Here is a 12,236-nt window from a genome sequence, read left to right on the forward strand (position 1 = left end):
ATCTCTAAAATGAACAAGGTGTCATGGCTACAAAAGTATCTAGCGTTTTTAGCATATTCTTTCAAAGCAGAGGGCATCGTGCTTTTCCCCATATCTTATCATGATTGGTGAGGTCACACACCTATTTGACCTGACTTCGCTTCTCAGATGTAAAATCCCAGATTCATGAACTGTTGGCACTTATAATCCCATTCATTACACCAAATTTCAGACTTATAGGAGTCAGGAGATAATCTATAGGAATGACAAGATTGCAGTTTTAAGAGGCATTAAAACTGAACTTGACATGACATTGTTACCTGACCTCGGGTGACCTCTGCTTGATTTTTATGCACGATGCAAAATTGATGTACAATACGATATACCGCTGCTTTCGCGGCGCTGTGCGCCGAGGTTTTTCTCCGGGCACACGAAAAAACCGGGAGTGTGGCTAAAAACACCCCTACCCATCAAGACGAAGACCGGAAACCCGACCCCCCACTCAAAAATCCGTGGCGACGCCCCTGGCTACATACAACGCCGCGGGAAAGCGCATTCGATAGCTCTTTTAACCCGCGCCCTGGTGGGGTCTGTTTATAACGCGACCTGGTGGGGGGGGGGCTATTTTTTGCCCCCCCCCCCCTCGTATCTCCGAAACTAATGGACGGATTCGCAAAATTCAAACGGCGTTCGATAGCCCTGTCAAATTTGTCGAGGGAAACCAAATTTTATTGACCTCGGGATCACCGATGACGTCACAGGTCAGGTCAAAGATAAAATGTTTCACCGTTCACGGGGCTTCTAGGGAAAGCGCTATAACACCGAGTAAAACGCATTTTGTCGAAAATCAGCGATAAGACGTCAGTTGTCTAGTACATATGTTGCTATTAGAGGTCACTGGTCATACCAGGTCAGGTCACAGGTCAGGTCACCAAAGGTCACCAAGGGTCACCACATGAACCCAACTTTACTAAGGTTGTGCGATGCATGTTTTATGGCCAGTTTTTCATTTCCAACCCAATGGTGTTGGTTATAAGACCATCAGGTACGGTTTAGGTCACTTTCTGGTGGAGGTCAGGTCAAGGTCAGGTCAAAAAAGGTCAAATTTCAAAGTTGATATTTTTGCATAAAAAGGGTATTGATTCGATGCAGCTCGTCACGGGGAGTCTAATGGTGGTCTTTGTTTTGCACTACAAGTTCTAGAATTGCTAAAAATTGAGTTTGAAAATTTGACGTCATCAATTTTGAACAGTTTTTTCGCTATAACTTCGCCAAAAAAAGAGGTATCAATCTAAAATTTGGTATGTGGATGGAAGGCGGTAAGGACTATCACATATATTCCGGTTTTTGCGAAACTCAAAAAACTTTTTGGATTTTTTGACTATTATAACCCAAAACTCTATTTTTTGATTTTTGGGGGTCAAAATCAAAAAAATTCAAAAATCCGAGATAGCAGTTTTGTAGCCCTGTCAATTCTACAGCTTTTATGTCCTAAACATTTTTCTGTATTTGCAAAGCTATAGGCCTGACAGCTCTTCCCGCGAAACCCTTTTTTGGGTCGAAAACGGCAGAACATGACGTCACTCTGACGTCATTTCCGGCCAACCTATCATAGCTTTTGGAAAAATTTTTGGTCAAAATGTGTAAAATTGATGTCCGGGAGGGTACTGAAAGTTTTGTGACGATCGGCGCAGCGGTTCTGGAGATATATCGAAAAGTCTGGAGGGGGGGGGCAAAAAATAGCCCCCCCCACCAGGTCGCGGGTTAAAGGTCTTTCGGCGGGACATTGCTTTCAGATTTGACCTCAGGTCAACGGTTTACCCTCCAGAGGACAAAAACTCCAAAAATAGCAGTTTTTACACACACAAAAAATATGCAATAGGTAGCTTTTGACTCAAGCGAGTATCAACATTTACCTTTCCCCCTCCCATATCGTTCACTGCTTGTCGCTGGCTTGCTTTGATTGCGAGATCTTAGGGGGAGGGGGATAACTGTCCCCACAGGTGGGAAATTGGCCCACACTACCTCAGGTGCGCGTTTTTAAGGTCTTTATGTAGTGATCCCGAATATTCAACCACAGTCCACAACCAGCAGTGTGGTCTAATGATAACTCTCGCCCCGCTGGGGGGGGGGGGCAATTTGCCCCCCCCCCCCTGTGGTTTTTCCAAAGTAGCAAAAAACGGCGGCGCGCAGCACCGCCAAATTTTCAGTACCTTTCCGGGCATCAATTTGACACCTTCACACCAAATTTCAATTCCTAGTTCACCTTAGGTCAGGAGTTATTGAGGTCAAACTGAGGTCATGTTCGAGCAAAAATGAGCAAAAAACAAGAAATCGTGAAACGCTCACAAAAGCTACAGTTACCAAGCAATTTCAAAGTTCTTTATATGGTCATGTAGACAAAAGATAGCGCTACAAAACTGCAGTCTCGGATTTTAATTTTTTTTTGGATTTTGACCCCCAAAAATTCAAAAAATGGATTTTTTAGCAAAATTAAAAAAAATCCAAAAAATTTCCGAATGTTGAAAAAACCGGCATATATGTGATAGTCCCTGCGCTCGTCTATATACATACCAAATTATAGATTGATACCTCCTTTTTTAGCCAAGTTATAGCGAAAAAACTGTTCAAAATTGATGTCATATTTTTAAACACAATTTTTTTTAGCAATTCTAGACCACCTAGCGCAAAACAAAAAACACCATTGAACTCCCCGTGACGAGCTGCAACGAATCGATACCCATTTTATGCAAAAATATCAACTTTGAAATTTGACCTAATTTGACCTGACCTTGACCTGACCTGACCTTCACCGAAACATAATCTAAACTGACCCTAAAGACTGCCTGACCCACATAATCGTATTTGACATATAAAATGGACCATAAAACATGCATCACATGGTATTTTCATAATGTGACCCTCAGTGACCTGACCTCTGTGACCTGACCTGGAATCAGTGACCTCAAATAGCAAATATGTGTTTGACGAACATTTCCCCATCGATGATTTTCAATGAAATGCATTTTACTCGATCTTACAACGCATTTCTTGAAATGCCTGTAAACGGTGAAAATTCGACATTTGACCTGATCTGTGACGTCATCTGTTTGACCTAGGTCAACGAAATTGGGTCACAAGGTAATTCCCTGATGGGGCTATCCAAACCGTTTACCGCTTGTCGCTATGCTGCGTGGTTCTCGAGATCTTAGGGGGGGGGCCAAAATGCCCCCCCCCCCTAGCAGGGCGCATTGGTCGGCAGACCCCAGCGGGGCGCGGGATATGACACCAATGGGCGTGGAATCACCTGCGATCATGACTGCGCACTGCGCCGGCTGTGTGTGACGGGATCCACTTGTCAGTTGTGTTTGACTTCGAACCTTGTTCGTGGTTTGTCATACTCGTAGATCCTCTTGGACGAAGGATTCAGGATGGATCTTCCACGTGGGGTGTAGATTGTAGAATGAGATCATAGATCGTGGTGCAGCCTGCATTGATAGGTATCCACTGAGCTTGTGTTTTAGGAATCAAATGTGCTTATGTATCCACATTTCTGCCACAAAAATGGCTGACACTGCGGCGCGAATGTGAATAAAACTGCCCCTGTCACATTGTGTTTAGTCCGCAACGCCAGCGAGGCAGCATAACCTATAAATACGCCACCGCATGGCGAGCTCTGTATGTGAGGCGACACAATCCACAGTTAACTATTGTTGGTGTTCAGAGAACACTCTGACCGTATCAGGCAGCAGCGGGAAGGGGTGCCTCGCCACCCCTGCAGCGCACATGCCGCTCCCACGGCCGGAGTCGACCTCCGAGCGGCCGGCGGTCCCAGAGGACACAGATCGGCGGCGTCCCCCCAGTCGACCGCACCGGACCACACCCAGTCAGCCGGCATGGGCGTCCCGGTCCACCCCGTCTGCCTGCTGGCCGCGGCGCTGCTCCTCGCGACTGGTGAGCTAGTGGTCCTCGCGACTGGTGAGTTACGTGACATGTGAGCTAATGGTCCTCGTAGCAGGTGAGCTAGTGGTCCTCGTGACTGGTGAGCTAGTGGTCCTCGCGACTGGTGAGCTAATGGTCCTCGTATCAGGTGAGCTAGTGGTCCTCGCGACTGGTGAGCTAATGGTCCTTGTCCGTTAGCTCGTGGTCGTTTTGACAGATGACCATTACAGGCAGCTCTGGCCGTGCTTCCTTCCGTGACGTGAGGCCTCAGCCCTCAATACCTTAGGTAGCTCAGGTTGGGATTTTCAATAGAAAATCACAATTCTAACGAATAGTGATTGTTCTTTATTGAAAAGTCCCAACCTTCGGATATCAGCTTACCTATTCTTGGTTTTACTTTTTTACTTTCCATTTCTTCCTTTCGCTCGTCCTGGGCGGTCTTTATTTATGCACTTAAGGCGATCTGTGATGCTTGAAAAATCCTACTTTAGCCCCAGTTCATCAATTTAGACGAAGTTGCCAAGCAAACTTTCATACAAAATCGTAATATATCGCTCCAAGGGAAGGAAACTTAACCTTCCTCAAACCCGTCTCCTAGTCGGTACGGTGTGTATCCGGTGTTGAAGATATCGTTATAACTATTACCGGGGTAAGCCACATCATTTTTACATTATTTGGTATATAGAACTATTAAAGTTCACTAAGGGTCAACTTATATTTGATTTCTTTCCGACTTACCGGCTAATAACTACCCTTACAGTCACATTCACAAAGTTGCACAAAATACACCCATCATACAAGTGTTGACAGTCCGGGCTCAGGTTTCCCACCGTCACTAAGCATTACACATCAGACAGGTATTGACAGTCCGTGATATAAGTACACATCAGACAGATGTCCGTGTTATAACTACACATCAGACAGGTGTTTACAGTTCGGGTTACAACAACACATCAGATAGGTGTTGACAGTCCGGGTTCTAACTACACATCAGACAGGTGTTGACAGTCCGGTTTCTACCGACAGGTACCGGTGCCTCGGTGTTCTCCGCCGAGCAGCTGACTTCAACCTATTCCATTCTGGACTCGCGCCAGTGTTTGCCTGATGACTTTGACCTCTCGAAAGTCCACTCTTCGTCCAGCTGCGAGAACCTCGTCCAGGGGCCGGATCTGCCCAAGAAGTGTGAGGGCGTCCCCCCACTTGCTCTCTACTACTACTGCCTTGCAAACAGGCGAGTAATGCACTACCTATATATTTTTCATACTTACATGCATTCAACAAAGCCTGCTGCAACACTATTAAAGCTATGTGCTCTAATTTTGGCAAATGGGTTTAATGCTGCTCTTATATCAATGCTTTGGACGTTTATCATCTAAACCGGCACCCATGTTCGAAGCTGTCTGTTAAGTTTCATTAAAGGTAGTGTGCCAGCTTTCGTGGACCGTATGGAGTTAATGGCCCAGATAAGGAGAACCGGATTTTTAGAACTTATCCATACCTTCAAAACTCATGGAAACGTCTTAAATTCTTCAAATTTTGAGTACCCCAGTGCGAAATTCGTCCCGACGGGTTGTCGGTCGTACCCCAACCACATTTCACACCACTATGAACACTAAATGCACACACTGAAATCGCTATTACCGATATGCTCATCCAATCAAGTTCCGATAAACCCGTTCATCATCATCTCCTGCGGTTTCGAACACGCCTGTTAGGTGGTGCGGTAGACCGCGCCCAAAGCCAGGGCCCCGGTAACGTGAGGTAGCCGAGTCGGGGCAGCGTGCGCTGACCCAAGCCGGGGCCGCGCGTCCTCCCGGTGTCATGTGATAGCCCGGGGCTGCCCGCGGGGATGCGGTAGACCGCGCCCAAAGCTACGGCCCCGGCTTGGGTCAGCGCACGCTGCCCCGACTCGGCTACCTCACGTTACCGGGGCCCTGGCTTTGGGCGCGGCTTCTGCTCATACTTTGTGGTGCGGTGGTGGTGCGTCGGGCCGCGCGCTCTGACTTCGGCCAAGAAAAATGCGTCAGCTGATCATTGTCATTTCTGCCACTTGCGTGTGGTGAAATGGGGTCATAACTTAACCCTCGCCCCGTTGGGGGGGGCCATTTTGGCCCCCCCTGTGGTTTTTCCTGAATAGCAAGAAAACGGCGGCGCGCAGCGCCGCCAAATTTTCAGTACCTTCCCGGGCATCAATTTGACACCTTCACACCAAATTTCAAGTCTTAGGTCACCTTAGGTCAGGAGTTATTGAGGTCAAACTGAGGTCATGTTCGAGCAAAAATGACCAAAAAACATGCAATCTTGAAACGCTCACCAAATCTACAGTTATCAATCAATTTCAAAGTTCTTTATATGGTCTAGTAGACAAAAAGCGGTGCTACAAAACTGCTATCTCGGATTTTCAAAATTTTTGGTTTTTGACCAAAAAAAATTCAAAAAATTGATTTTTTTAGAAAAACTTTGAAAAAATCCAAAATTTTCCGAATTTCGACAAAACCGGAATATATGTGATAGTCCCAGCGCTCTTCTATATACATACCAAATTTCAGATCAATATCTCGTTTTTTGGCCAAGTTATAGCGAAAAAACTGTTCAAAAATGATGACGTCAAATTTTTGAACTCAATTTTTAGCAATTCTAGACCACGTACGGCAAAACAAAGACCACCATTGAACTCCCCGTGACGAGCTGCATCGATTCGATACCCATTTTATGCAAAAATATTATTTTTGAAATTTGACCTAATTTGACCTGACCTTGACCTGACCTTGACCTGACCTTGACCAAAACGTGATCTAAGCTGGCCCCAAAGGCTGCCTGACCCATATAATCGCATTTGTCATGTAAAATGGACCATAAAACATGTATCACACGACACTTTCATATTGTGACCCCCCCGTGACCTGACCTCTGTGACCTGACCTGGTATCAGTGACCTCAAATAGCAAAATATGTGTTTGAAGAACATTTCCCCATCGATGATTTTCAATGAAATGCATTTTACTCGATTTTACAACGCATTTCTTGAAGTGCCTGTAAACGGTGAAAATTGGACCTTTGACCTGACCTGTGACGTCATCGGTTTGACCTAGGTCAATAAAATTGGGTCACAAGGTAGTTCCCCGTTGGGGCTATCCAACACCGTTTACCGCTTGTCGCTATGTTGCGTGGTTCTCGAGATCTTAGGGGGGCCAAAATGCCCCCCCCCCCCCCAACCGGGCGCGTTGCTCGGCAGAGCCCAACGGGGCGCGGGTTAAGAGACGGCTTTTTCATATCAATTATTTTACATAAAATCATATTTCAAACCATAAATAATGTTCGACAGCCAAATAAAAGAAACAATACCAATACAGGCTTACAGTTTAAGGCTCGATATTGTGTTGTCTACGATTAGACAGCTGATAACTCATTCCCGTACGTCGTAACTCTATAATGACCTTTGCTTATTGTCACATGTGCGCCGCATTCGCGATTGTTGCCGACGCCTGTTTGCAGCTCAGCCCACTACAGTTGTTATACATATCGAAAAACCGATAAACTTTTAGGCGAAAAAGGCACTATTCCAGGCCCATTTTTGATTTTTTTTGCGATATTAGGTAAAAACGGAAGCTTCTTATCCTAGGAAAAATAAAATGGGAAATCTTTCAAAGGTGGCACACTACCTTTAACGAACTTCATTCAAAGGCAAATTAAGTTGAAACTCCTCTACATCGGGAAAGCCAAGGCCCTAAAAGCAAGCTTTCATTCAATCATCTTTTTTTATTTGTAATACGCAACATGAAAACGGGAAAATCACTCCGAGTGAGTCTCTCGCCAACTTCGCCATGGTTTTTGGAGGAGTATTTGGCCACACCACGTTATCTCGGAAAGTTGAGTAGTAATAGACAAATATATATATTGAGACGGGTTACACAGCACATTGGGTGCTGTGTTACGCCGCACACCCAATGTGCTGTGTAACCCGTCTCAATATAGTTATCTCGGAAAGTAAGAAAGCTAGAAGGACGCAGTAAAAGCGATAGATAGCTCGTTATAAATTCTGTCAGACTCATAAAGGTCATTTCTCGAACAGGTCATCGCTGAGGTCACTGGAGGTCACAAATGTAGAAATAGCACGATTTTTTGGTTCCCAATGTCGACAACTTTTCACAAATCGGCTCACAAGTCGGGAACCACAAGTCGTTTGTCGCGATTCTCTCGGAACGAGTCGATGAAGTTCAAAGTTGCCATACCTGGCCTTTGATTCAAGCCGGATCCTATAAGGCCAAGTATATTTTCAGGTCAGGTCAGGTCACTGGCCCGATCACTGACAGCTTATTTTTCAAGTATTTCGCTTCGTTTTGCGTGGCTGTATACGGTGTAGTTAAAGGCAAAACATTGTTAAATAAAGTTTTTACTTCTAAGGTTTTAAAGTTTTAAATTAGTGACAAAATGACGGTCTGACTTTAAATTGATAGCAAACTCAAAGGATCTGACTTTTATGAAGGTTATGTCAGTCATACTTCATAGTCCAGTCCTGTGACGTATCTGTTAGGTATGCGTTCCGAGTCAGCGCAAAAAGCGCCGGAAGGGTGATGCCCCTCCCGTCGCTGTCGGGTATAGCTAACTTTATATAAGTTAGTCATCTTCACAGTCTAGACCAATAATAACGATTTACCAAAAGCCTGTCGTGAGAATAGTTTGCATGCATGGGTGGAGCTTTTCCAGGGAAGTTGGTGGGGCAAAAAAAAAAACGCAAATTCTGCAATGTCCGATCGTCAAGTTGAATAAATTGTTAAACTAAAGCAATTTCTATGGTGCTACTACAATTCCTATCATTACGGAAATAATCTCTTGCGCTATACCTACAGACATTCCAAAGCTCGCCAATGCGAAAAAGGTTGATTTGTAAAGCAACAAAAGAGCTCTGTTAATGGCCGTCTGCACCCAAATCGTGTTATCGTTCATATCACGATCGATAACAAGACGTGGGCCGACGACGAGTGTGTCTATAGGACAGCATATATATGTACGGATTGGAAGTTCCTATTGGGGAGGGTGGGAGGGGACCATTTTCCACAGCCTGTCGCTTGGTTTCCACCCTTCTGCACTGTCCGCCGCCTCTGAGCTCGCGTCTTGGACTGCCTGACCTGTTTTGCGGCAGATCCCTCCCTCCCGGTGTGTACTGTGTGTGCCTTATCTCGCCTCGGCCGCGGCCCGGTCCCCTCCCCGTCCCTGGACCCGGGCCGTCAACCGCGCGCCACGACTCGGGTTTCCCCCCACCCCTCTGCCCCTCCCTCCCTCCTCGTGCTGGCCATCCTCCGCTCACTCTATTCGAGCCCCAAATCAAGCTATTGGTGGGGCAGCCGCCCCACCAACTGTATAGCAAGCTCCGCCCCTGTTTGCATGGATGTAATATGAAGGTAAGCATATAATGCTGTATTTTTTTTAGACTATGCACAGTACGGCTATTGCCCCATTATTTTTACGATGCGCAATGTGCATCTTGAGCCGGCTGGGCCGGGGTATGACACGGACCGGCCCCCTTCACAGCGAGGGCCAGACCGGCGGCAAGCCTCTGACGGGATCCGAGCTGAAAGAGGCCGTCTCCTCTATGTTCTCGGCCATGCAGGCGCACAAGCTGGGGCTCAGCAGTGACCCGGCCTGGCAGGAGGCCGCCAGACGGACAGTCGGCAACTGTCAGCAGAAGGCCGAGGGTATGCCGCTGGAACAGACCACCGCGTACGCGCTCCTCTGTATCCGCTGGTCGCTGTTCGCCGACTGTGACCGCCAGCAGCAGGAGCGCGGAGAGCTGGACGCGGCTGGAGAGCAGCGACAGGCCGCCTTCCTTCAGGCAGACTGCCCGCTCAGCCCCCAGTCTCTGAAAGACGTGCTGGAGGCCGTGACCGGACGCACCTTTGAGCAGTGCGGGCTGGACACAGCCGCGACCTATGAAGACGTCGTCAACGCGCTGCACTGCCTGATGGAAAACTTTCTGGACGGTGACTCGTTCGATTACAAGAAGCTGCTTCAAGCCATCATCAGCGCGCTGTTCAATAACATCCAGTTCAGCGTCGAGGACGCTGGAAACATCATCACTGTAGTCACGGAGTGCAAGGACAGCGAGAGCGCCGAAGATTTCTTCAATTGCTGGATCAATCTTGGCGTGCTCAGCTGCGCCTTCCAGGAGGCCAACCAGGTGGCAGCCGCCATCCCCGGCCAGTGCCAGCTGTCCGCCTGAGGGCCAGAGCCCAGAGGGGCTGCAAGGCACGACGGCGTAGCGTCAGCAGCCGACAGGACTGCCAGCAGAAGCTCATGCAATCCATATTACCTCTGTGGTTGTGGTCAAGTAGGTACTTGTCGCACGAAAGTATGATTCAGCGAAAGCTGTTTTGTTTTACCCCAAGGACGATTACACGTTTAAACCTGTAAATGTAATTGTATCCCAATGCAACAAAGTGACCAGCAAAAAAAAGCATATCTTCCAGGTTCCAGAATCATGTCCTTGTGTGTGCTCAGTGCTGTAATATCAGTAGCCAGGTTGTTAATACCAAAGGCTGAACCGTTATCGCGTCACTGATAGGTGAGTCATGACGTCACTGTATTTACCGCTGTCGGTCTGACGTCAGAACGCTGCGCCGCGCTCTCTGACAGGCTGCGCCACCCTCGCCGCCGTATGTACCCTCCCTGCTCGGTGCCGCGCACATGCAGCATGTTGCCGACTACCGTCTTGAAGGCCCCGGTGTTGGACTGATGACGTCACGCTGCAGCGTACGTCTGGTGCTGGACCTGTGGGATTCACTGCTTCTGTTATTTCGCGTCTGGTAAAACACAAAGGACAGTTATGTCAACTGAAAATCGGCTTGCGGGCAATCGGTGTGTGCTGTCAAATACAAGCATGTTGAAAATCCAACAGTTGTCTTTAACCCGCGCACGGGCGGATATCCCCCCCCCCTCCCGTCGGTGCGCGGGTTAACCAATTCGCCTGGTTGGGGTGGCGGGGGATGGGATGATCACACTCCAGTTTTTTTTGTGCGTAAAAAAATGGAGGCTCGCAGCACCGTGAAACTTAGAGGGAACACATCACCACAGGTGGTCTCAGGGGACCACCTATGGGGGCCATGGCCCCCATAGGTGCAGAAAAGTGGTGCGTGATATTTTCTTTTGGTCCCATCTTTTCGAATCGAACAAAAGTTTTTCAAAGCACTTTTTATATGTTTTATTTTCTCATTAAATGAAACACGGGCGTAGGAACGTCATGAAAAGTGGGTGGGCCACCCTGTCAAGGGGCCTCCTTTTCCAGGGGGCCTCCTATTTTCAAGGGCCTCCAACTTTTGGCTCGTCCTGCCGGCTGCTTTCAAGTATGACCTCCAAATCTAGCTTCTGAGATCGAGCAGATGTACCCAGGGGCGTAACCGCTTAAGCGAACAGTGCGGAAAGTCCGCACCATTTGTAAAACTTATTCCCCCTCCGATTTTTTAAAATCTATTTGCCGCAAACGGCGCATGACCCCTGAAAACCCTTACACAAATGTCTTCCTCGTTTCCCAGGTGCCCCCAATAGCTTCATAGGCGCCCTCTTTGACATATAAGCGCCCTATGTATAGTCATCAGAGACATCCCTATATGTCCCACAGTCGCTCCGTTGTCGCATACAATGTGCGCTTATCATAGGCGACTCCCTTTTATGGACACTTGAAGGCGCCTCTCTTTGCCATGCCGGCGCCCCTGTTTCTTCTGAATGCACCCCCATGGCATTGATCAATTATTTGCAGACCTCTATTGCATGCGGACACCCATATAGGTATGTAGGCCTCAGAGGCACCCCTCTTTCGCATTGAGGCGCCCCTATGGGCTTCATAGGCGCCCCTCTATTGCACGTAGGTGCCCTACTGTCTCAGAACCGCTGCCCTTTGGCATGCAGACGCCCATCTTTCGACGGAGGAGCCGCTATGGTTCTTAGAGACGGCATGGTGCTCCCAGCCGCAGATGGGGCTCTCGGAGTCGACAGTGTGGGACCTTCAGTCGCTGATGGGTGCCCGCCAGATGTGGACCCTCGGAGACGCCGGTATGGGGCCCTCAGAGATGCCGGTATGTGGCCCTTAGAGACACCGGTGTGGAACCCTCAGATACTTCAGTGTGAAGCCCTTACAATTGCTGGTGTGGAGCTATGAATGCGCTGGCTTAAATCCCTCAGAGGCCGGTACATGGACATTAGAGCTCAGTGAGAGCTTGTGTGGTGCCTTCAGTGGCCTTGAGGAGCCGTTAGCCATCAACATGGTGCTCTCAGGAACCGGTGAGTCCTCAGAGTCACCGGTGTGGGGCCTTCAGAGCTCC

The 12,236-nt window shown here is 48.0% G+C and overlaps 1 protein-coding gene across 1 annotated transcript; it reads left to right on the forward strand.

The window, feature by feature from the left end:
* The first annotated feature begins 3,450 nt into the window (after positions 1–3,450).
* On the forward strand, positions 3,451–10,813 carry LOC122366885. Its single transcript, XM_043339533.1, has 3 exons — positions 3,451–3,933; positions 4,948–5,152; positions 9,454–10,813. The coding sequence occupies exons 1-3, from the start codon at positions 3,876–3,878 to the stop codon at positions 10,139–10,141; spliced, it is 951 nt and encodes a 316-aa protein (XP_043195468.1). The 5' UTR covers positions 3,451–3,875; the 3' UTR covers positions 10,142–10,813.
* The last annotated feature ends 1,423 nt before the right edge of the window (positions 10,814–12,236 follow it).

The sequence above is a fragment of the Amphibalanus amphitrite genome, unplaced genomic scaffold, assembly GCF_019059575.1.
Source record: "Amphibalanus amphitrite isolate SeventyFive unplaced genomic scaffold, NRLGWU_Aamphi_draft 000837F_arrow, whole genome shotgun sequence".
In the NCBI taxonomy this organism is placed as follows: Eukaryota; Metazoa; Arthropoda; class Thecostraca; order Balanomorpha; family Balanidae; genus Amphibalanus; species Amphibalanus amphitrite.

Bases quoted from the DNA above. Each gene is read 5' to 3' on its own strand.
- LOC122366885 (XM_043339533.1), top strand. From the start codon at position 3,876: ATGGGCGTCCCGGTCCACCCCGTCTGCCTGCTGGCCGCGGCGCTGCTC. The intron at 3,934-4,947 runs GTGAGCTAGTGG...TTCTACCGACAG, and splicing joins GGCGCTGCTCCTCGCGACTG to GTACCGGTGCCTCGGTGTTC. The intron at 5,153-9,453 runs GCGAGTAATGCA...CCCCCTTCACAG, and splicing joins TACTACTGCCTTGCAAACAG to CGAGGGCCAGACCGGCGGCA.